This window comes from Myxocyprinus asiaticus, chromosome 8 (assembly GCF_019703515.2).
Source record: "Myxocyprinus asiaticus isolate MX2 ecotype Aquarium Trade chromosome 8, UBuf_Myxa_2, whole genome shotgun sequence".
Taxonomy (NCBI): domain Eukaryota; kingdom Metazoa; phylum Chordata; class Actinopteri; order Cypriniformes; family Catostomidae; genus Myxocyprinus; species Myxocyprinus asiaticus.
The window spans coordinates 39,061,668-39,086,340 of NC_059351.1; the positions used below are offsets into that span (position 1 = coordinate 39,061,668).

A 24,673-nucleotide genomic window follows, 5' to 3' on the forward strand; every position below is an offset into this window, starting at 1 on the left:
GGGTGCAGGCCTTATGGGAAGAATTGCAAAGAAAAAGCCACTTTTGAAACAGAAAAACAAAAAGAAACACAGACATTGGACAAGTGTCATGGATCTTAAACCCATTGAGCATTTGTGGGATCAGCTAGACTGTAAGGTGCGTGAGATGTGCCTGACAAGACATACATCTATGGCAAGTGCTACAGGAAGCGTGGGGTGAAATGTCACCTGAGTATCTGGACAAACTGACAGCTAGAATGCCAAGGATCTGCAAAGCTGTCATTGCTGCACATGGAGCATTTTTTGATGAGAACTCTTTGAAGTAGTTTAGGAACTTCTTTTCAAATTGTAATAGTCATTTTTCATGTTATTAATGTCCTGACTATACATTGTGATCAGTTGAATGCCACTGATAATGACACAAATAAAAGGACCAATTTCTTTCCATAAGAGCAAAATCTGTACATTATTCCAAACATTTGGCCGCCAGTGTGTGTGTGTGTGTGTGTGCACGCGTGTGTGTGTATATATACATACAGAGCCATCATGGTATTATTATATCTAATACTATTTCCATCTGATACCATTGTTCTGCCACAGTATTGTTACAAGGGATTTTAAAGTCCTAAATACAAATGGCAGAATAGTAAAATAAATGTATATTAATGTGAAATGAAATGTAGTAAGCTAGTCTTCTAAGAAAAGTGTCAGAGATGAGACAGAAAATCAAGGAGTGTTGAGACAAGATCAGATAAGATCCCCTATAAAAAAAAAAAAAAAATGTGGCATTACAGTAGTAATACCATGGCACTGGATGATTACCAGATACCATATTTTTTATGGTTCTCCAAGGAACTTCAAGAATACCATTGTTTTGTCAAAAAACATGGTATGTAGAGCATGTCTAAAAAAAAAAACTTTGTAATGATGTAGTTCTTTTTCATAATTAAAAGATATAACAGAGTAGCATGTTCCATATCTGTCACTCACTCAACGTTGTGTTGATGTAGTGACACTAGGGGTCGTCCTTGGGAGCCCCAAACACCTCTGATCTTTGAGAAAAGGCTAGTGTGAATTGGCGAGTGGAATTTGCATGCCACTCCCCCGGACATACGGGTATAAAATGAGCTGGCTTGCAATCACTCATTCAGATTTTTTCTTCGGAGCCGAGCGGTTGTGTTTCAGCAAGCTGAATTCCTCCGCCGATCCATTCACCTCAAAAACTGTTGGATTTACGGTGCATTACAGCGGTTTCTCCCCCTCTTGCACCGGTGGTGAGCAGAGAACGCCCCTGGGCGCTTCAACAGCTAAAAGAGTATATTCTTCCTAATAAAAGAGTATATTTTCTTACTAAAAGAGTGGCACAGATGGAGCGTCTTTAAAAAGACGCCTTTCCGTCTGTGTATAATTCCTGGTTGCGGTCGCTATCTCTCCACTTCTGACGGCCACGATCACTGTCTCATGTGCTTGGGCGCTGCCCACGCGGAGACATCGTTCATGGATGGGTCATGTCCTCATTGCGAGAACATGACCATGGCAACGTTGCGGTCGTGGCTTTCCTTTATCAGAGGGAAAGCCACCCCAGTGGCTTCACGCCTCAATCCTTCTACCAACGGGTATGAGGCCTCAGCAGTTAGCACTGGGGGCGATTTGGGGACCTCAATGGGAGCTTCTCTGCTGGGAAAATCCCCCACGGACCTCCCATTCCCCAGTACGCTCGTGTGACCCGGTCGAGTTCTGGGATGAGACTGCCGGCTCGTCTCAAGGTGAGTTCGCAATCTCACTCTGGGCTCGCGAAGACGATGAGCTCTCGATCACAGCATCGGAGAGCGGGCTCGTCCATTCTGATGCTGAGGACTCGACTGGGCTCCCAAGGTGCGGTCGCCCAGTCGCAGGCTGACGCGGAGCTGGCTGCCATGCTTGCCCGGGCGGCTGCAAGTGTCAGGCTGGAGTGGAACCCTCCACTACCCCCTGAACCCTCGCAGCTCGACGATTGGTTCCTGGACTCAGAGCCGGACCAGTGCGTGTGCTAACTTGGCCCATTACAGGGGTTACTTTCGTAACCTCTGTTCCCTGATGGAGGGAACGAGACGTTGTGTCCCTCCTGCCACAACATTGAACTACCCGCTGAAATGGCCGGAACCTTGTCTCGGCTCCTCAGCACAAAACCTGAATGAGTGGTTGCAAGCCAGCTCCTTTTATACCCGTATGTCCGGGGGAGTGGCATGCGGATTCCACTCGCCAATTCCCATTGGCCTTTTCTCAAAGATCAGAGGTGTTTGGGGCTCCCAAAGGTGACCCCTAGTGTCACTACATCAACACAACGTCTCATTTCCTCCTTCAGGGAACGGAGGTTATGAAAGTAACCAGGACGTTTTAGGTTATAAAGGAAAGAACTGAATAAATTGTTTTATTATATATATATAAATATATATAAAAAATAAAAAATAAATTAGGTCCGCATGGTCAGACTGCATTTGATCAATATCATGTGCTACATGTAATGTTCTCTCCACAATCAGATTTAATTTGGTTGTTGTCTGATTTTGTATTATTAAAGATGTTTTCTATGCAAAAAAATTTGTAGTTCAATTTTCAACCCATTTCAACTCTTTTCACACAAAATAAAAGTACACATAAAGGAGAAATTCTTTAAGGGCACTTTCATTCAAAGAAGAACAGATAAAAATACAATACTTTCTCTGGTGAGACATGCTTAAATACATTAGAGAAAGATTTTTTAGACAGTCCAAATGCAGAGATTTTGAATTCAAATCAACCTCAGACAACTAAAAATGATCATTCTAATCTACATTCCTCTGTAAAATGTTGACTGGAGGTGAAGCAATGACAGACTGACACTTTGCCTGACCTGTTTTTTTGTTGTTGTTTTTATCTTTGAAACGGTTTCTGTATGTGTGGGTTACATTTTTTGTGTGCACGCTTTTGTTTTTAGAATAGTGCAGGAATGAACGCGACCATCATTCCAGTCTTAACAGCCCTATTTATCTGTTTGCAAGAGGCATGTAACAGGCATGTAATCTTTATTGTGCGTATGTTCCTTTCTGTTTTTACTTTTTATTTGCTCTCATGCAGCTTATTCTGCACTCACACCAAATTTATTTGAGTCCTATTCATCCTGTTTTGTTTCATGTAGCTTTTAAATTGCTTCAGATTAGAGAAGCTGCTAGCTGACATGGGGATCAAGCTGGACTAACAGCAAAATTAGTTGAGCACCAGTTTGACCATCCCAGTAGACCAGCTTGGCCAGGCTGGGAGACCTGCCTAAACCAGCTTTGACCACCTTAAACCATCTAAGAACAGCCAACAATTTTAGATTGGTTTAAGCAGATTTTTTTTTTTCATCAGGGAGTTTTAATTGATTTTACTCTATGTGTACAGTGCAAAAGACATACATATACCATTAGTTGCTTAAATGTTTATAAATTGAGTTATAGTACCAGAATTGACTCTGTTGTCTATTCAAATTATAAGCATATGAATTCCAAACTTACTGTGACAGGATTGAAATAATGTAGCACTTTAGGGTTAAATATATATAAATATTTGAAAGGCTTTAACCACATTTAGGATTGGGGTAAAAAATAAAAAATCAGCCATTGAAAAACTCATTTTGGTTGACAAATTCTCTGAATATGAATCTATGACAGCTGGAGGGGTCATATCCTTTGCAAAGCATTTGTATACAGTACAAATAAGAAAAATTGCAAATGTATTTATGCCAATGTTCACAGAAGTGGCAGACAGCATGTACTAATTTAAGAGTATGTTCCTTTATGGTTTTGTAAACTTACAGAAGTATTTGTTTATGCTTCGATTTTTATTTTATTTTTTCATTTCCCACTCCTCAAATATAGACTGACAACAGATTAACTCCATTTACTGTCAGAGCAACAGACTGAAAGCAATTTGATCAGTATCACCTACTACATATATAGCCTACTGTTCTCTTCACACTAGTGAAATACAAATATTTTTGTTGTCTAATTTGTCTCATTTAGCATGTTTTCTGTTTAAAAATTTGCATTTTTATTTTAAAATAACTATTATGAAAGTACAAAGATGGCAGGGCCTACAAATGAATTTGATGTCACTTTCATTCATAGAAGACCAAAATAAAATGACAGACCTCCCCTTGTGGGGCACGCTTAAATTCATGGGGGTTGGGAGAAACATTTTGAGACAGTGCAAATGCAGAGATGTAGATTTCAAATCAACCTCAGACCATTAAAAAGAAACTGAATCTATCTGGAATGTTCTGGAAAACAGGTAAATTTCAAAATATCACCGTCCTGGTCACAAAAGCAAAGTTTGTGGGGAATAATAGTCATTTTCTATTCTTTTGAGGCATAAGCAATTAGGAAATAACACTTACTACCCAGGAACAAAAATTTTGTTACATAGTGTTATCTGTAAACCAGCTATGTCTGAGATGAGTTTTCAAGCCCACACTTTGTTCAGAGGTGTGCAGGAATGAGTTCAATCATCATTCCAGTCCAAACAGTCCTCTTTATCTGTTTGCAAGAGGCGTGTAATACTGTGAAAGCTCAATTGTGCATGTTCTTTCTAGTTTCGCTTTTTATTTGCTCTCATTCAGCACTCATGTACAGTTCTCATACTTGCCAGTAACAAGATTGGTGACATTCTTCAAATGTGTAAAAGTATATAAGTATGCTGACAGAAGCAGTATTTGAAGCTCCAAAAGCGGCTAAAGGTAATTATTTTCTAATTGAAAGTAATTGTGAAAATTTTCTGATTGTGTAATATGTCATATTTTCAGTGGGGAATTTCACCACTAAAAGACAACCAATAGATAAAATTCTGAACATTTTAAAAACAAATATAAGATTTGTAATTATTATTATTTATTTTGAATAAATATGAAATATGATATATGAATATTTTTGGAAAATAATTTTTGAACATATGTCATATTTCATGCAAACGTTGTGTCTTGGTAGTTTCACATAAATAATAAAGTGCTAAGAGAATTAAGGAATGCTGGGTGTTAGAAGAAATTGATGCATAATTGCAAATATGTAAATTTCCTCATTGCACCAATGATTGTGGACAGTCATGGATTCGCTGGCTATAGTGGCTGTGTTTCTCCTTTTGGGGACCCTCTCTCAACCACCCCTGGCTGCAGCCTTCAAACCCCTCTCTTCTAATGGCTCCCTCACCCACCGAGAAATCACACAGATCGCCATCCTCCGGAAGACTGCAGAAGTGTGCCGGGACATCGCTGTTGACCAGGGGCGAGAATTCACACTACCTGTAAGAGAAGAACATAAGATTAAGTCTTTGGCAGTAAAGTAATGACAGAAACTGTATCTTCTTCTTTTTTTTTTTTTTTAAGTGTGACAGTAGTTCAACTGTTTTCAAAAACTAGTATCTTTTCAAGTAACAAGCTAACAAGTAGTGGTGTACCGAGGTGAAACACACTACCTGTTCTGTTATAAACAGAACAGGTAGCGTGTACTACACAGCCCAGCATACTAATAATCACACCAATTCACAAAATATTACAATGTGTATTACAATATTTTTTCAAAATAATTTAACATTTAGTTAAATACTGCTGTTCAGCACTATGTCCAGATAAGTTATATAAATTAAGGTGGTTTCTTGTTTTGTTGGTGGTATTTATGACCTAGTATTTTATGACTACAATGTTTATCTCTCAGGTAAAAATAGTTATAATTATTGTTATTGTAATGATTTAAACATGGATTCAAAAATGCCTTGAAGTCTTTCTACCTCCGGATATTGCTGATGAAGCAGCATGTTTAAGGATATTCAAATAAACTTTTTCAATATTCATATTGAATATTTTCAATATTCACTATTTTCATCATATTCAAACAAACTATAAAATCAGCTGTTGCTGAATTAAATGCTTTTTTCTCCCCTTTCTCTTCCCAATTTGGAATGTGCAATTCCCAATGCGCTCTAGGTCTTCGTGGTGGCAACTCTAGGTCCTCGATTAATGTAATAGTTCATCCTAAATTGGAAATTGAGATGAAAATGCAATTCTGTCATAATTTACTCACCCTCATGTTGTTCCATTATCAACATTCCAAAGAGAAAATGTTCCACTGCAGAACAAAAATGAGATTTTTTTTTAAAGAATTGTCCCTGTCCCATTTTCAATACAGTGTCAGTGGATAGTGTATTTGCTTTCAGCTTAAAAAAGGATGCAAAAGTATAAAAAAAAAGTAGTCCATGCAACTTGTGCATCATTTTCCAAATCTTCATACAATAGGTACAAAAGGCATACAATAGGTTTTGCTTAAAAACAACAAAATCAACAAAGTAATTATCCAGAGAAAATCTTGATGTCTGCTGCACCTATGCAAAGTTAGTCAATTTGGCGGCTATCTTTGGAAGGCTCCTGGGCATTTTCTATGTAAACAAGCGGCATACAAGTGCAGATCCTTTCTACTTGAATGGTGAAATTCTCTCAAAAATGGTTGGTCAAGATTACAATCAAAGAACATATTTCAAATCAGCAGTAAAATCTGACAACACTGGTATCATAAATACTTCTTTACCTGAGATTATGCTAAAAACACGGCATTTTCCCGGCTTGCACAGCTAATGTTCATGCGCTTGACAGGCAATGTCTGTATCTAAAAGGTGATTGGCTCTTTTATCTGTAAGGCAGGGCCTTTTCTACATCCGTTGACTGCTGGGCATTCCAGTTCCTACCATTCTATTTAAAAATAGAAGTGACCCGTCTCTGTTAAATAGTCTCTGACGTATATGAGAGTGCATGTTCTAAAACAACCCAAGTTTTCAGGCAAACTTTAAAAACTGGAGACACTTATCATTTTGTCACCATTTGCTCACCCTCATGTCATTCCAAACTGGTATGACTTTCTGTTTCTGAAAAATGCTAAAGAAATTTTGGGTAATGTCCTGGTCAGTTTTTTTCCTTACAATAGCAATGTATGGAGACTGGTGTAAAAATTGTGCAAAATTACCATAAAAAGTATTATAAACGTTGTCCATACGACTCATGCTTTATATTCCAGATCTTCTGAAGCCATAAAATAGACCTAAATTCAAGAAGTTATTCGCTGAAATTTTGGCCACTATAGCTCTTGGCACGTTAATGAAAAAAGCTCATCCACACTGGTTCTAGCTTAAACTTTGCACATACACGTGGGAATTTGAAGCACAAGCCAGTGTGAATGAGTTCTCTCATGTACACGGCAATAGAAATCATGGTATATGTACTAGGGCTGTCTATTTAATGCGTTTATTTAATGCGATTAATTATCTAAAAAATAATGTGAAATTGTTTTTACGCAATTATGGCCCCTGACGTTTAAGTAAATTCTGTAATAAAAGTACAGATTTTCCTACTATATGAGCAATTCAAGCTTGAAGTACATCTGTTTTTAGGAGATGCGTCAATTGGTGGCAGCGCACCTCAACAAACCTCATAAGGAGCAGCCACCGAGTGAGAACCGCACAGGACGAAGTCCAACAGTGTACAGGAATCTTAAGACGCAATTTTCAAGTTTTCACAACTTTTAGTTTGACAAAGCATCTTAAAAATGTGCCGCTTATGATGCTGAATTCCAGTGAGACACTCAGAACATGTCCGTCTGAGGCACACACATGCAGAGTCGGGAGGGTTACTTTTGAAATGTATTCCACAACAGATTACAGAATACATGCTGTAAAATGTAATTTGTAACGTATTCCATTAGATTACTCAAGGTCAGTAATGTATTCTAAATACTTTGGATTACTTCTTCAGCACTGGTAGATTTTTTCACTTGTTTTGACTGTAAAAACTCTGCCAGTACAGTAAGACAAAATACACATGTTAAAAATACATTCTCTGAAAAACCTAAATATCTTATGCAGTGTTGTTTCTAAAACTAGATAAATCAAACTGATCTTGTTTTAAGGATTTTTTGATATTTTTACAGGAAAACAATAAACAATTATCAAGAATAAGATTTTTGCATTAATATCAAAGGTCTAACAAGAAAGAAAGAAATTATGATCTAACGTGAATTTTCTTTATAAAAAACAAGATTGTGCCTGGTAACACATGCATGTAAAATGGTTAGAAATAGCATTTTAGCTTAGCGTAAAGCTGACAATTTACACAAGGTTTATTTCTATTTCTTCTGCTCCAAACTTACTTCAAACGTACTTCTCTGTCTGCTCGTATGAATGTAACACATCATAAGAAAGTGTTTCACCGCTGTTCAAATGCACTTTGGATCGCATCATTTATATGTATAAATATATTCCATCTGAAAGCAATAAATATTAAATGAAACAAATGAAAATAAAATGCAAAATAATCTCTTCAGTAATCAAAATACTTTTTGAATGTAACTGTATTCTAATTACCAACGATTTAAATTGTAACTGTAGTGGAATACAGTTACTTATATTTTGTATTTTAAATACGTAATCCCATTACATGTATTCCATTACTCCCCAACCCTGCGTACTGTAGAGCGACAATTAAAAATAGCACAGACGGTACGCAAGAATGCGTACTGTGAGAACTGGACACAATGATGAACTCGGTGCTAAACAGAGTCCTGTCAACTGTAGGCTTGTTCAATGATATGAGAATAATAAAATAATACTCGATATAATGAGTTCACTTAAGCCACTTGCTGTATTGTCTAATCAACGCTTTATCCATCTGTCACAATAATGCAGTTTATTTCAAACTGAATTTGAATCCGTTTTATATATTTATTATAGGATCCTACATATTATATTTGTAAATATTTGAATTATTATGCATTTTATATGAATTATCTGTATTGAGGGCATTTCTCAGCAAATAATGATGTATGTGATTAATTGCGATTATAATCGATTGACAGCCCTAAAATTTATTTTATTTAGTTAAAATTTACATGGACAGTGCACATTAATAAACATTCCTACCAGAAAGACTCAGAATAAATGAAAACTAACATAAAGAGATAGAACAGTTTCATTCAGAGCTAAACTAAATACAGAAAATTAATAACAGAGATTTACAAAACTGTGACTTCTAAAAAGCTAATACAAATAGTTACTACTTACGTACTCTTGGTTTATATGCCATTATAAGAGGAGGCAGTTTGCATTCTGTATGTTGTATATTTTATACATACAAATCATAAATCTAAATATACAAAATATATGAATATTTGGTTTGAGTATTTGTATATTTCAATCATCAATTGAAATGTTTTTCTCCCTTCAGCTAATTTTTTATATGTCCCATAATCATACTGTAGCTCAAATCTTGCTTAATACCATCTTTTGATGGTATCCTAGATGTAGGGTTGACAGTCTCTTACACTCTTACCAGATGTTTTTGGGGGTTGGGTCATTGATCTTTCTTACTGCCACCAGTGTCAGTAATTACCTTTTTCATTATGGGGAAATATTTACCACCTGGAATTGATTTTGTTGTGGCATTTTTACCTTTATGTGGGCACAATTTCTTTGTAACAATATAAAACCACTGTGTGTTTCATCCTTTCATGTAAAATACTTTTTAATCAATTAACTGAAATACACTTTCAATCTAATTACGTTGTAGACTACGACTATATTAATAAATGAAATAGGAATAAAAATGTTTTGTCTGATAACATACAAGGCTGATACAATATATCAGATGACACAAACATAACAGAAAAATTCTTTAGGGGGACATTTTTCACTCCCATATTTTGAAGTTTGGGGGCATTTTTACAATGTCTGTGTTATTTTTTACCCTGAGCTTATGTTAAAGTCTGACCCTGGTTGCCACCTACATTTTACAAGAGGTTTTCTGTCACAAATAACCATAAAAATGTCTTTAGGATAAGTGCCACTCATTTAAGGGTTTTAGACAGCAACTGATGTTTGAAGTGTTTGAAAATATGCTCAAATTCAGAGAAAACCGTGAGACTTACACATTTGGGAGGACAATAAAAAAAATAAAAAAAACCAAAAAAAACAAACATTCAGTCTATTTTTTTTAGTGGCTTTGTAAGAGAGAGAAAGTCCAGTAAACAAAAACATTCATTCAAACAAATTAGTGTATGACAATAATTATTGGTTAATAATAATTTACTTTTTATTACCAACTATTTCCATGTTATGAATATTAACCATGCACTTAAAGGAATATTTCACCCAAAAATGAAAATCCTCTCATCATTTATTCACCCTCATGCCATCCCATGTGTATGGCTTTTCTTCATCTGCTGAACTCAAATGAAGATTTTTAGAAGAATTTCACTGCTTTTTTTGGTCCATACAATGCAAGTGAATGGGTGCCAAAATTGTGTAGCTCCGAAAATCACATAAGTCCATAAGACTCCAGTGGTCAAACCAATATCTTCAGAAGTGATATGATAGGTGTGTGTGAGAAACAGCTCACTTTCACATACTTCTTCTTACGTTTTGGGTGATTCAAATTATTCATGCATACTGCCCCCTACTGGGCAGGGAGAAGAATTTATAACAAATAATGTCTTAAATATTTATCTGTTTCTCACTCACACCTATCATATCACTTCTGAAAATATGAATTAAAACGCTGGAGTCGTATGGATTACTTTTATTATGCCTTTATGTGCTTTTTGGTGTGTCAAAATGTTGGCACCCATTCACTTGCATTGTACGGACCTGCAGAGCTGAAATATTCTTAATTTGTTTTCTGTAGAAGAAAGAAAGTCATTCGCATCTGGGATTGCATGAGGGTGAGTAAATAATGAGAGAATTTAAAATGTTTTGGGTGAACTATCCCATTAATAGCCATTAAAAGGTCACATTTTTCCAAGAATTCAAAAAGTGTGAGCTCATGGAAAAAAATTTTTTTTTGTCTGTTTCCCATTTCTATACCCGCTTACTAGATCAACAACAAACTGACTGTAGCTTCTGTCCGAGCAGCCTGCTCAAATTCATATGCTGCCCTATCCACACTCAGTTTTACTTTGGCCATTGCCAAGATTTATCTCAGCAATGCAGCTGTGGATTTAGTATACTTACTGACTGATCCACCTCATGTTGATAATGAGGCTTTCATTGAGGCACGGGATATTATTACTCAAGGACTGGCTGCAGTGAAGGCCAGCATGAAACAGGAGAACTACAATTCTGCACGTGTCAGACTGGGGGCTCTTTTCCATACTTTACAGGTAAGCTGTCTTTCTTCAATGCAATTTTAAAGTGCAATTTTTTATTTATTTATTATTATTATTTTTTAATCTAATTAACATAGCATTGTTTTACGAAAGTTCAAAATCTAAGGTGCAGTTTCACTCTTTCCTGCTTTTCATTATAGCATTGTATTAAGGATATTAGTTTTCTGAAGAGAAAAAATTAGGTAATTTTCGACAAAATCAATATAACCAATGAATGTGTTTTGCAGGATTTCTATAGCCACAGTAACTGGGTGGAATTAGGATTCACCACACCTCTCCGTAACATGACTAGATCTGACCTTCCCCTCAACAACCTAGCAGGTATAGCAAGAGTCACAAAGACAGAAATGTCTTAAAGTGGTTTCTTTCATCTCTACCTCAGAGCTACATTCTCTAATCAGCTATAACATGGCAATTGCCAACCTGTCTTTATTTTAGCATTTTTTGTTTGGCCACACTTTAAAAATAGTGTAATGCCACACACAGTTATATAATGTATGGATGTCTAGGCCCCAAAACACCGACATGTAAAAGCTGCAATGGAGACGACTGCAGTGACAACATTCTCCCAGAGATCCTGCAGCAGAAGATATTAACTACAGGATATACCGGCCTTTTCTCCAATTCCAAACCTGCAGGTATGACAGCTTAGCAGAAGGGTTTAATGCAGCATTGGCTTTCATAGGCTATCATAAACTTGTCTTCAACTTTGATAGGGTTGTCAACTGTCCTGTATTAGCCGGGACGTAACATATTTTGGCCAAAATTCTGACGTCCATTACTGTATATCCTTGTATTTCATTGGATGGCACCATCCCGTATTGCTCAAAACATCCCATACTGCACGTTGTGTCTCATATTGAAGCTACAAAATGCTCAGAGGGCCCTGGTCCCTCTCAGCACTGAAAACAGTGAAGTGTCCCATATTCACATGACAAAAAGTTGGTAACCCAACACCTTGAACACGTGACAAGACTTTAGCTGAATATAATTATAGAAGGATGTCTTTGACTAAAGGTGAAGTGTGTTAAAAATGTACAGTATATGTGGTTAGGAACATGATCAGACACCCTGCATTGTGCTCGTTGCATGATATTGAGAGCACATTTTTGGAACTTTGGAACTCAATGTAATATACTTTGATAACATTTGTGAGACCATTTTTAATATATATTTTTATTTCTTATACAAATCTACTGGTACTCAAAACACTTGTTTTATACAAAGTTATAACCTTTTCTCTCACTCAGGCAAGTGTAGCCATGGTGGCTTCTTTGACTTAACAAGTAGAAGAGAACCCACTGGAGGAATCAATAAGGATACGATCAGCTCACAACATGGCTTTCTTCACAACAGAGCTGCTAACCTGGCCATCAACGCAACCATGGAAGTGCTGGAAGATATTCGACTGGCCACAAACAACACAGCCTTTCTTCGGTATGAAAACTTTTATTTTTTTCTCTCTTTTTTTACACTGTTGATTTTTGGAGCACATTCTTGTGCCTTGGCATTGATAAGTTTTCTCAAATTACCAATCTGTAATTAAGACTGAGTTGAAATTCTAAATGATTTGATTTAGAAATAAATAGAATTGATCTATTATTCAGAAATACCTAACAACAACAAAGAAATGCACCAATCAGCCGCTGCCAAATTTTTGCCACTGAGCCACTGCCAAAAATTTCATTCGGTCTGTTCCAAGACATAGTGAGCTGCTTCACTCCTGCCTACTGTACATAGGAAGCAGCCTACCTGTATTGGCCAACATAGCCCAGCTATGATGCCTTAAAATGCTGCCTTCTGAGGCAGATCACTAGCTTTTGGAAAAGGCCCATTGTTTCTTACCTATCAAACAATTTGATGAATTAAACTTCTCTGACTACATTTTTTCACAAGTTTCTATACATCAGTGGCGTGCTTTGAATCTTATGGTCTCCAGAGCATAGTACCTGTTAGGCCCCCCTTACTTTGCCATACAGGGTCATTTTCAGCAGAGTTTGCGGTGAAGTCACAAGTAATCTTTTTACCGGTCATCACAGGCCACACTTTTATACCGGCCCCAGTGCAACTGCACACCCTGCACTGCCTGTTGTTATGCCACTGCTCTACATGATACACCACATGTAATGGGCACTTCACAACAGACCACAATTCAATATTTCTGCCATTTTACCATGTTATGGTGGTTGGGAAGGCTCTTCACATATACTATAATGAAGATCAGCTAATGATGACTCATTAGCTGCTGAAATTTGATGCAGCTGAAATGATTCAGGAGAATCACAATTCACTGCCATACAGTATAATGCAACAGATCCTATAACTGATAGTTTGAGTCAGATTCATTGGTATTTTGTATTGTATATGCATGTATATATATTGATGCCATCTTTCTCTCTCAGATTGATGGGGCTCAGTCAGACATCAGTGCTGGCTTTTGTGATTGACACCACAGCCAGTATGTCTGATGATATTGCAGAGGCCAAGAGAGTGTCCTTCAGTATCATAGACAGCAGGAGAGGAACATCAGAGGAACCTTCAGAATATATTCTAGTTGCTTTTAATGATCCAGGTAGGTATAGTTCAGTGTTGCCAGATTTTGAAGAGCAACCTAAAAACAACCTGAACTGGAAAAACAAGCCCAAAATAAGTGATCCTTGGGGTCAATTTGAAAGTCTATTTACCACATAACTTGAAATGTTGGCTACAAAAATGCAATTCAACAAAATCAACAACATTTAAAACATGAAGCACAAAACAATTCATGACAACTACATACAATCAGAAAAAAATATCAAACCAACAAATTGTTAACTTTTAATTGGTAAAAAACAAAACAAAAAAACATATCAACCTGACTTTTATAATGCATATACCCATATACACATATACCCATGAAAAGGTTGACCTTTGCCTCATTTTCACTATTGTGGTTTTATTGTGTTCATTTGTATACCTAGCAGCCAACACAGTCTCTTGCACATTTTGCATACATAAACGTGCAACTTTCAGAACTTTTTCCCTATTCAACTCATAGTAAGGTTTAGGGGTTGGGTTAGGGGTGGGACTTGGTTATGATTCCATTCAAAGTGTACAATCTTGTATTAATCAACTTGTACAATTTCATACGATTTTACCATCTCGTATAATTGTTATAAAATCTCCTGATATCGGGTTGTAAAAGCTATAGCAAAAATGTGATGGTACTGAAGTTTAATTCAATTAAGTTGAATTCACAAAAATTATTCTAAGTGAAGAGGGTTTTGAACTACACATTGGAGACTTTCGACTCAAAACCTTATAGTTACCTAGATACAGTTTAGCCTAACCCTAGTGAAAACAAGCCCCACTCTCCCCTATATCAAAGTAATGTCTCTCTAACAATTTTAGTTTAACAATTTAAGTATTTCACATACAGAACTGGCAATCTAAAATCAGTGAATAAATCCATAAACATTTTAGCACAGACAAACCACTGGTATTAAAGTGAATGGGAGAAATTGGAATGCCCAACGGCCAATGGATGTAGAAAAGGAAGTCCTGCCTTATAAGTAAAAGAGCCAATCACCTTTCAGATACAGACATCGCCTGTCAGTCAACTCAAGATCGCATGCGCATTAACTGAACCAGCCTAAGATAGCACTTTTTAGTGTGATCTGAGATAAAGAAGCACAATTTATGATACCTTTGTTGGCAGATTTTACTGCTGATTTGAAATATGTTCTTTGATCGTAAACTTGGTGAACCGCTTTGGAGATTTCGGTCTTTCCCCATTCAAGTAGATAGGAAGCTGTACTTTTATGCCACTTATTTAAATAGAAAAATAGCTGCCCATCCTGCCGGAAGCATTCCAAAGATGGCTGCCGAGTGAACTGACTTGAAAGATAACCACTGTGGCATTTGGTCTCTGAGAAATACGATAAACAAAATGTCCTCTACAGAGGCCAGAAATGAACGGCTCGGTCTCAGGAGCAGAGGTGGCTAGTAACGTGCTACATTTACTCCATTACATTTACTTGAGTAACTTTTTTGGGGAAAAAAATTACCTTTAGAGTAGGTTTAAAAGTAAGTACTTTTTACTCTCACTCAAGTAAATTTCAAATGAAATTTTTTTACTTTTATTTCATTACAATTGGCGGCATTCATTACTGGATTTAATTTTAATTAATGCGTCATTTATTGAGAGATTATTGAATGGGACTTTTACGACCGCAGAAGTTCACACAGCTGCACGCGCTGTCACAGTGTCACTCAAGCCGAGTCCATCACTGCTGCAGCATCATGCTCTTCTAACTAAGTGAAACACTTTCTTCGCTCCGCACAGTGAAAAAAGAATAGTTTCGTCATGCAATGCCTTCATTTAACACCAAGACAAGTGGATATTTCAAGATTAAAATTGCAGGTACTGTAAGTTTTTGCTCTAATGATAATGCAGGATTTTCTATGACATGTTGATTGTCATTTTCAGGGTGATTCTGTAAATATGGGCTCTTGTGACATCAGTTTTTAAGTGTACATTTTCAAATCTGCAGCAGTATATCAGTGTGCTATGTCCCACATCCCACATGCCATAAGCAGTATTTACGCATTTAACCCGTGCCCTTGCAGGTGTACTGGAAACTATCGCAGCTACTCCGAGCTGATTAACTGTATAAATCCATGTAAACATCCACGTTAAATGTAAACGTTTTACTCTGACGATCGCATTATTGACAACTGGAGCATGAACAGACAGCATTTCTGCACGTGGTGCCCTACGCAGACTGCGTACTCTGCGTTTAGGGAGCGGTGGTACAGCTGTACAGGACTAATGATCTAAATTCTTTTGACACTGAACTAACAACTAAAAACTATGAAATAGTGAAAGTAGATCATAAAATATGATTTTGCTTTGGTTTATATTTCCCTCTGGGACATTGTTCATGTTTTCACTGTAATAATTACTAGAAAGGTTTCCAAACCTCTCCTCCTATTGGCAAATTCATCCAGATCTGACAAGAGCCCTTAAAGGGATAGTTCACCCCCCCAAAAAAAATAATTATCTTATGACTTACTCACCCTTATGCCATCCCAGATGTGTATGACTTCCTTTCTTCTGCAGAACACAAATTAAGATTTTTAGAAGAATTTCTCAGCTCTTTTGGTCCATACAATGCAAGTGAATGGGTGCCAACATTTTAAGCTAAACAAAAATCACATAAGTCATCATAAAAGTAATCCATAAGACTCCAGTGGTTAAATCCATATCTCCAGAAGCGATATGATAGGTGTGGACAAGGGCGTAGATTTGGCTTGAACATTGGGGAGGTTGCAGCGTGAAGCATTTACATGTTTCCATTGATTATGGTATCAATTTTGGGGGGTTTGTACTTGCTTGTTTTGATTATTGGGGAGTTACCTCCCCCCATCCCCCCTGGAATCTACGCCCCTGGGTGTGGTTGAGAAACAGATCACTTTCACATTCTTCTTCTTGTGTTTTTGGTGATTAACATTCTTCTCTGCATATCGCCCCCTGCTGGGCTGGGAGAAGAACTTCTAGCAAAAAATGACTAAAATATTGATCTGTTTCTCACCCACAACTACCATATCACTTCTGAAGATATGGATTTAACTGCTCGTATGGATTACTTATATGGTGCCTGCATTTGCTTTATGGAGCATAATAATTTTGGCACCCATTAACTCGCATTGTACTGACCTACAGAGCTGAAATATTCTTCTAAAAATCTGAATTTGTTCTGCAGAAGACAGGAAGTCATACACTTCTGGGATGGTATGAGGGTGAGTAAATGATGAGAGAATTTTCCTTTTTGGGTGAACTACCCCTTTAAAGTGATAGCTCAGCCATAATTTAGTATTCCATCATCATTTCCCTAACCTCATGTGGTTCCAAACCCGTGTGACCTTCTGTATTCTGTGGAACCCAAAAGATGTTAGACAGAATGTTAGGGACTGACATACTCAGTCACCATTCACTTTCAAAATATAGAGGAAAAAAAACACATTCACTGAAATTAAACAAGGCTAACATTCTATCTAAAATCTCCTTATTGTGTTGCATGGAAGAGAGAAAGTCATACGGGTTTGGAACAACATGATGGTGAATGATGACAGAATTTCCATCAATAATAACAATAATAATAATAATAATAATAATAATTCTGTAATACATGTTAAATGTGTATTATGCAATGGAATGTAGGGAGTTAGCATCCATTATGTCATTTGTGAAAGTAACAAGTTACTCACTACTAGAGTACTCTTTTAATTGGATACTTTCTTACTCTTACTCAAGTAATTATTTATGTTAGCACTTTTACTTCTCTTTGAGTAATTTATTTATTTATTTATTTATTTTTTAATAATTGTACTTTTACTTGAGTACAGTTTTTGGCTACTCTATCCACCTCTGCTCAGGAGGTATTGCAATTCATAGAATAGTTGTGTCACACTCATTTTAAAGGCGTAGGTGAATTAGACTAAACGTCCCCCTATGAAGGCCATTTTTCATTTTTTTGTTTTTTGGTTTTTTTTTTTTGGTTTTTGGTTGCTGACGATTTGATGATTGATGATTGAGCAACTTTATGATTGTTGGTGATTTTCTGTTAAATCTATGAACTGTGGATGTTTTTGTTATTGTAGAACTCTATAGTGATTTGTGTGTGTGTGTGTGTGTGTACCTGTTTATACTACATTGTGGGGACCAAATGTCCCAACAAGGATAGTAAAAACTGAGATCACCTACATTGTGGGGCCCAGGCAGTGGTCCCCATGAGGGAAATGGCTTATTAAAAATAACGCTATGTTTATTTAAATTTTTTTATTTTAATTTATTTATTTTGAAAATGTAAAAATGCAAAAAGGTTTCTGTGAGGATTAGGTTTAGGGGTAGGGTTAGGTTTAGGGGATTGAAATTATCAATAGATCTGTATAAAATCCATAAATGCATGGAAATCAATGAAGAGTGCCCACAATGATATAAAACCTAGATGTTGAGTGTGTGTGTTATGACTGCAGGTTTTGGACCTCTTATAAGGACTGAGAATGCAGATATTTTCAAAGAGAAAATGAATTCCCTTACAGCATCTGGTGAAGGAGACGCCCCAGAGATGTGCTTATCAGGACTGCTGGTGTGTGCATTTGCATGTGTGTGTACAGGTGGACACAATTGTAAACCTTCTTTTGGCATGAAAAAAAAAAAAAAAAAAAGATCAAACAAAAACTAATGGTGAAATATTTGTTTAACCATACAAGATACTATGAAGTTTAAGCCAAATCTCCACCAAAGTTTTGTCTGACTGAAAATAAATGAATGTGAATCTGAAAAATTCCAGTCTTTTCTGTTTCGGTAATTCATGATTCTCTAGTTGGCGCTTGCTGGAGCTCCTCCATCTTCAAACATTTTTGTTTTCACTGATGCTGCAGCAAAGGACTCGGAATTAAAAAGCACAATTGAGGCCCTGATAGAAAGCACCAAGTCAACAGTGAGTAACTGTTGGACACTTGTGTGTCATCACTGCTGAATTTGTTCATTTAATTCGGCTCAGCTCTCTGGTTAAGTGATGCTACAGATGTCTTAATATCTATAAATTTTTATTTTTTATAATACTGTCTATATACTATCTGTGCTCTCTCTCTCTCTCTCTCTCTCTCTCTCTCTCTCTCTCTCTCTCTGCTCACCACCCAGGTGAATTTTATGCTGACACACTCTACCTCATTCCGTAAAAGAAGAAGCGTCTCGGAACGACAGAGTTCTTCATCAAGAGCAATGTCTCAGTCAGAGATACAGTTGTACAGAGACCTGGCCCATGCTTCTGGTGGACAGGTCATAGAAGTCACAAAGGCCACACTGCCTCAGGCCACGAAAGTCATTCCAGATACATCTACCTCTGCACTGGTATGATCGAATGGTCCCTGTAATGCTTCAAAATTTATTTTTCAGACCATGCCAATCCAATTCCGGTTATTTCAGCAATAGATTATGGACATTTGATCATCTTTTCTTAAATTTTACTTTTCTAAATTGTAACTTCAGAAAAATACAATTTAATAAACAAATTCTCACCAATTTCCTATTTTTACATTTTATGTCTTGCTATTTGTGCTGTGGGCTGTAGGCTACTATTAACAAGGGGATATGGGTTGGAGAACAGATTGCTTACTGCATGGACGTTGAGGAGTTGTTTAAAAGGGTAGCCCAAGGGTCGGAAACCTATGCGTGCCACCATTAGTACAATACATGCAATAGCGAGAGAATGGACAAGCCATTGCGCTACCCATAGAGGGCTAAGCTCGTCTTTACACTTTTAGCGAGTTGCGCAAATATAAAAGGTCTGGCCTTGCATTGTTTTCTGCTTGCAGTTGAGATGATGATAGGACTTTGATGTCTCGCTGGTTGGCAGAACTGATCGATTATAAGTGTCAGTTCACTTACCACTTCGATGTTTTTCTCTAAGTTTAGCATGCTCACAATAAACTATGGTGATCTCTTCTAAATTGCTTTTCATTTCCTTTTAAATATAGGGTTATTAACCTTTTCTTATGCATTAAGGCCTTTATATGGAACTTACTTGATATTTACGAGGTCCAGTTCTCCTAGTATGATAGGCCTATTTATTTCTAACTGGCTGGCTGAGCAAAGTGCTCAGATTTCCCAAAATGAATCGCAAGTAAATTCCTTAGATAGGTGATAATATATAAAATTAGATCCATAAGAATAAATACATTAAATAAAATGACCCGCAAAATTTGGGGCTCCATAACACAATAGTGGGCTGGCTGCACTGACCAAATAGTGTGATTGTCAGTTTTCAGGCAATTTGGAAATGCGACCACTGGAAACCAAATTGCGTAAAAAGGCCTCAGTGCACAAGAATAGATCCACAGAATATAGATACAGTAAATAAAAAAATTTATAGCCAAAAGACGTAAACACTGCACGTGCTAGTTTTATCAAATTTTAGTTCGATAAAATCGCTTACTAACCTATTCTGTGTAAAATTACAGTATGTCCAATTTTATAACGACGTAACGCTGAAACCACTTATATCCAAAGACGACTGTAAAAATTACAATTTAAACAACTTTACAGCTCAAATAATACAAAAGTTATGACAGAAGAAGGAATGTATTTAATGCTTTTATACAATTTAAGATTTACATTTCTGCCTTTAAACCCTAAAAAATTGCCCTCCTTAATTTCCATTGTACAGTAAGTGCGTCACTATAACCTAGATTTTTTATTTTTTATAAAAAAAATTAAATTAATTTTGTGGTAATCTACATTATGCCACAAATGCTGTCAATTGGCCCAACAATTAACCCAGATTATTCCTTTTAGTTGCTCTCTCTCTCTCTCTCTCTCTCTCTCTCTCTCTCTCTCTTTCTGATGGTTTATCTGAATATCTATGTAACAGTCTGTCTGACTATTCAGCTAGCTGGCTGCTTGTCTTACTGTAATGTCTGTATATCCATCAAACTTAACATTTTTTTAAACTAGTTTAAACTTTCAGACAAGGCTTTTTCAAGCCAACATTTAAGTTTGTCTTGACAAACTTTATCTACATTATCTAGTTTATTATTAATTTCTTATTTGAATCTAATATTGATACATCACTGTTTCTTGAAGGTGACCGTTCTTCAGGTGGTGAGAAATCCAGCCAAGGCCGAAAACTTCTCTTTTGTGTTGGATGAGACTCTGTCGAATGTGACTGTGTATGTAACTGGGGATTCTCCAGTCTTTACACTCTACAGTCCTACAGGTGAGCCAGAATAACTCTAAACAAATCAGTCTCTGACTGTTCTCTTTTTAACTCCCCACAGATCTTTAAAGTTGAGATGGCAGGTAGCTCATTAAGGTTCCTGTATTATTGCTATGACTGTTTGATAATTAGATATGGTATGCTAATATTCTGAATGTAAGTCACTGTTAATATAACTGCATTTATGTTTTCCCCCTTCCTTTCAGGTGTGTCTCAGTCAGGGTCAGAGGGAAATGGCCCTCTGGGTAGTACCCAGAATGCAGGAAATTGGTGGATGTTACAGATTTCTGGCAACCAGACAGGGCAATGGAGAATAAGCATTAATTCTACAAGCTTCTATACCCTGAAAGTCTTTGGTAAAGTTTTTCTGCATTTGACTCAATATGGTTTCTGAGTATCGTTGTAGATATCTGTTTGTTCAGCTTTTCTTTTCTTTTTTTTTATCCCAGTTTGATCATTTCTTTCCCTAAAGTTGCACAATGCTTGGAATTTTAGCAATAACATGGCTTTTTAAAAATTTGAAAAATTCACAGACAGTTCACTACTATTTTTTGTGTCAATTTCAACATTTTGTTTCAATGGATTAAGTTTCCCTGCAATGTTAACTTTAATTGTAAATACAGGTCAGAGTTCTGTGGACTTCTATTTTAACTTTGTGGAATATGATGGAAATCGTGGAGACTTTATTCCAAAAGACAGTCGCCCTTTAACCGGTATGACACAATTGTCAACTTTCTAAAACATTCTGAATGTTGCTATCGGTATGGAGTTATGCAAATAACGTCATTTTACTTTAGTTTGAAAGGTACAAATCAAGTTTCTTTGTTTGGGACCACCACATGGATTCATAATTCTATGCTCACTTCTAAGAGTTTCCACAAATTAGAAACTTTAAAGAAAGCATCCATATTCAGAAAAGCATGTGATGATCCATCTCGATTCAGCTATTGTTTAAGTCATTATTTTCAGTGTTGTGAATGGTAAATGGTCCAGAGAGAAACAATATTAGGGTTTTATTAATGCTGATCCTTTATTATCTTTCTGTGTTTGCTGTTCAGGTGGGAATGCCACTTTGTTTCTCTCTCTAACTGGAGGAAACTCAGCCACAGTGACAGACGTGCTTCTAGTTAATGCTTCAGGATCTGGTGCTGTTAATGGAACTATCACAGCAGTGGTAGGGACAGAATATCTGGTTAACTTTGACAGAATCCCAGAGGGGGCATTTCTGGTCCAGCTGAATGGGCTGTTGAATGCCTCCTCAACATCTACCCGATTCCAGAGGCAGTCACCCACCCAGCAGAGAAGCTCTAGAGTTATCATAATGGTAAGCTTAAAGACAGAAAACATTTCTCAGAGCAAACACATTATGAGTCATTACACAGATACAAATACTGTCATTTACAACAACAAAAAATGCAATATACAATTACATTTACACCAGAGTTTGTTAAAGAAAAGACTGTCCAGAACCTAAAAATATGTGTCAAATTGCATTACACTGTATGAGAGACATACTGTAGCATATATTAACTCAATATCTGTTTATTTCTCAGTCCCAAACACAGAGCCTTATTGCGCCTGGAGTCCCTTTCAGTTTCAACTTTACAGTGAATTCTACCACTACAGCTGGCAACTACACTATACGGGCCAGGACTAACCGTGGCTTCAGCCTATCCTTTTCTGGCTCTCTGAGCCTGGGGATATGGGGCAGCGCTCAGGGAACTGTAACAGTGACCGCACCATCCAACACAGAGTTAGGAACAGATGTCACACTCACCATTGAGGCTCAAGCTCCAGGAGGCACTGACTTTAATTTTGTTACGCAGTGGTTCATTGTCTCAGCTGCAAGTGCTGAAGCCAGTAGATGGTATTCTGTGTACTTTTCAATGTGTCTTTCTCTCATGGCATTATTTGTTTCCTGTATATATGATTAAGATAACTCAAAGACCAATCCTAAATTACAATAAACGGCCTTCTATCATAGTACATTAATTGTTGCTTAACTTTTCCACAGCAAATAACAACTGTTCATTGTACTTTTCTTGAATTATGACAGACAAAAAAGCCTGTATAAATACTACAGAATTGAAATAAAAATCATTGGTCTAAAATTAAAGGACTTAATACTGATTTTTTTATTATGTGTATTCCAGATCAAGTTCAGGAATACATTTTACAGTTAAAGGAATAGTTCATGCAAAATGTAAAAAATTGTCATCATTAGCTTCATGTCATTCCAAACTCTAATTACTATTGACTAGTCCATATGACTGATGCATTGTACTCCAAGCCTTCTTAAGCCATAAGACAGCTTTGTGTGACAAAATGTTTTTCAATTTGCGTGAACTTTTCCTTTAATAGTGATTCGTGAATGACTGTTCTCTCATGAATTTATTTAAAAGTGTTTTTGTTTTTTTTAAACTAGCATACTCATATTAACATATTATGAATGCTAGTGTACCTGTCTTAGAAGTCAGTTTGTATTTCTTGTTTATTTAATTATTTTTAAAGTGTCTTGTTGGGGACCTTTAATTTGAAACTGCTTAGTAAAGCGCTGGTTTGAGTGGAGACTTTTATTATGAAAAAGCTCAGATTGGCTCAAAAAGACAGATGTCTGCACTGCATGGAAAGTTAAAGAGTGTTCAAGTTCTAATATTTACATTCTACTCATATGAAGTTAAAAAGGACATCAGATGCAAGATTAAGTTCTCCTTTTGGTAACAAGCAGCCAATGAAGTAAGTTTTTCATTTATATTATATGTGATTGTTAGATTGTGTTGCTGTGTGGAAGAGAACAATATCTGTACAAATACTATAGTTAAGCTTTTAAAGTGAACTTAACTTTGTTTAAAATGTTTACAAAGACAACATTTATTTATATAATATATTCATGTGTTTTATATTCTTTGTTTTCACTTTATATTTGTGTATTTAGTTCTCATGGCATCTTGAGTTGGTTGATTATGAACCAGTCAATAAATCACCAGTCATCAGAGAATCCTTGTGCTCGTGAAATTACTGGGGGAAGTTATAGCTAGTGTACTGGTGTTCTAACACAGCACATTTAGAAGCTGAACTCTGAATACTGAAACATACTGTATGTTCAGTATAATAAAAATAAAATTATATCATAAAAAATAAAAAATGAAAATGATTTTGCTTACCCTCATGTCATTATTCCTCATGTAATTTTCATGGAACACAAAAAGAGATATTTAGCAGAATGTCCAAACTGTGATTTTCCAAAGGCTACAATCAAAGGTGAATGGGTACCGAGATTGTTAAGCTCCAAAAATACAATAAAATCATGATTGTACCAAATAAGTGGTCCATACAAATTGTGTTTTATTATAGAATTATATATTTATTATAAAATTGATTTTTTTTCCTATGATCTTAAAATACATTATTAAAGTATTAATTACAAAAATTAAAGTTTTACACATACATTTGTATAACACAGAACGAGAGTTAACATGTTTTTTAAAGCTATTGTATGTAGTGATGGAAATATATCACCACCCAGATACCTAAAATTAGATACTATCGGTATACATGCAGGAAGGTTTCATTGAGCATATGCGTTATTTAAATGCATCAACACAGATTTAGACCAATTGATCTTATAACCAGAAAGAGAACCAAAAAAAAAAAATTTAAATTTCACTTTAAATCACTGATATATAATAAAATATCATCTGCATAAAGAGAGATCCTGTGTGAGGTGTTACAGAAAGTAAT

The 24,673-nt window shown here is 36.3% G+C and overlaps 1 protein-coding gene and 1 long non-coding RNA gene across 2 annotated transcripts; one reads left to right on the top strand and one right to left on the bottom strand.

Annotated features, from left to right (window-relative positions):
* Positions 1–4,583: 4,583 nt before the first annotated feature.
* Positions 4,584–24,172, top strand: LOC127445369 (von Willebrand factor A domain-containing protein 7-like). The gene is made up of 15 exons (XM_051705407.1): positions 4,584–4,714; positions 5,075–5,274; positions 10,881–11,165; positions 11,399–11,492; positions 11,681–11,809; positions 12,422–12,608; positions 13,574–13,743; positions 18,189–18,301; positions 18,539–18,655; positions 18,859–19,068; positions 20,800–20,932; positions 21,139–21,288; positions 21,556–21,645; positions 21,991–22,256; positions 22,486–24,172. Exons 1-15 carry the CDS (start codon positions 4,672–4,674, stop codon positions 22,864–22,866), a joined length of 2,568 nt encoding a protein of 855 aa, XP_051561367.1. The 5' UTR covers positions 4,584–4,671; the 3' UTR covers positions 22,867–24,172.
* Positions 5,126–6,608, bottom strand: LOC127445395 (uncharacterized). The gene is made up of 3 exons (XR_007897984.1): positions 6,552–6,608; positions 6,051–6,095; positions 5,126–5,272 (listed from the first exon to the last, which is right to left on the bottom strand). It is a non-coding gene; the product is annotated as an uncharacterized LOC127445395 (long non-coding RNA).
* Positions 24,173–24,673: the final 501 nt, after the last annotated feature.

What these genes read in the sequence shown, in the direction of transcription:
- LOC127445369 (XM_051705407.1), top strand. Translation starts at nt 4,672, where the DNA reads ATGCTGACAGAAGCAGTATTTGAAGCTCCAAAAGCGGCTAAAG. An exon ending in TCCCCTCAACAACCTAGCAG is followed by an intron (nt 11,493 to 11,680) that starts GTATAGCAAGAG and finishes ATGGATGTCTAG; the next exon opens with GCCCCAAAACACCGACATGT. An exon ending in TACACTCTACAGTCCTACAG is followed by an intron (nt 20,933 to 21,138) that starts GTGAGCCAGAAT and finishes CCTTCCTTTCAG; the next exon opens with GTGTGTCTCAGTCAGGGTCA.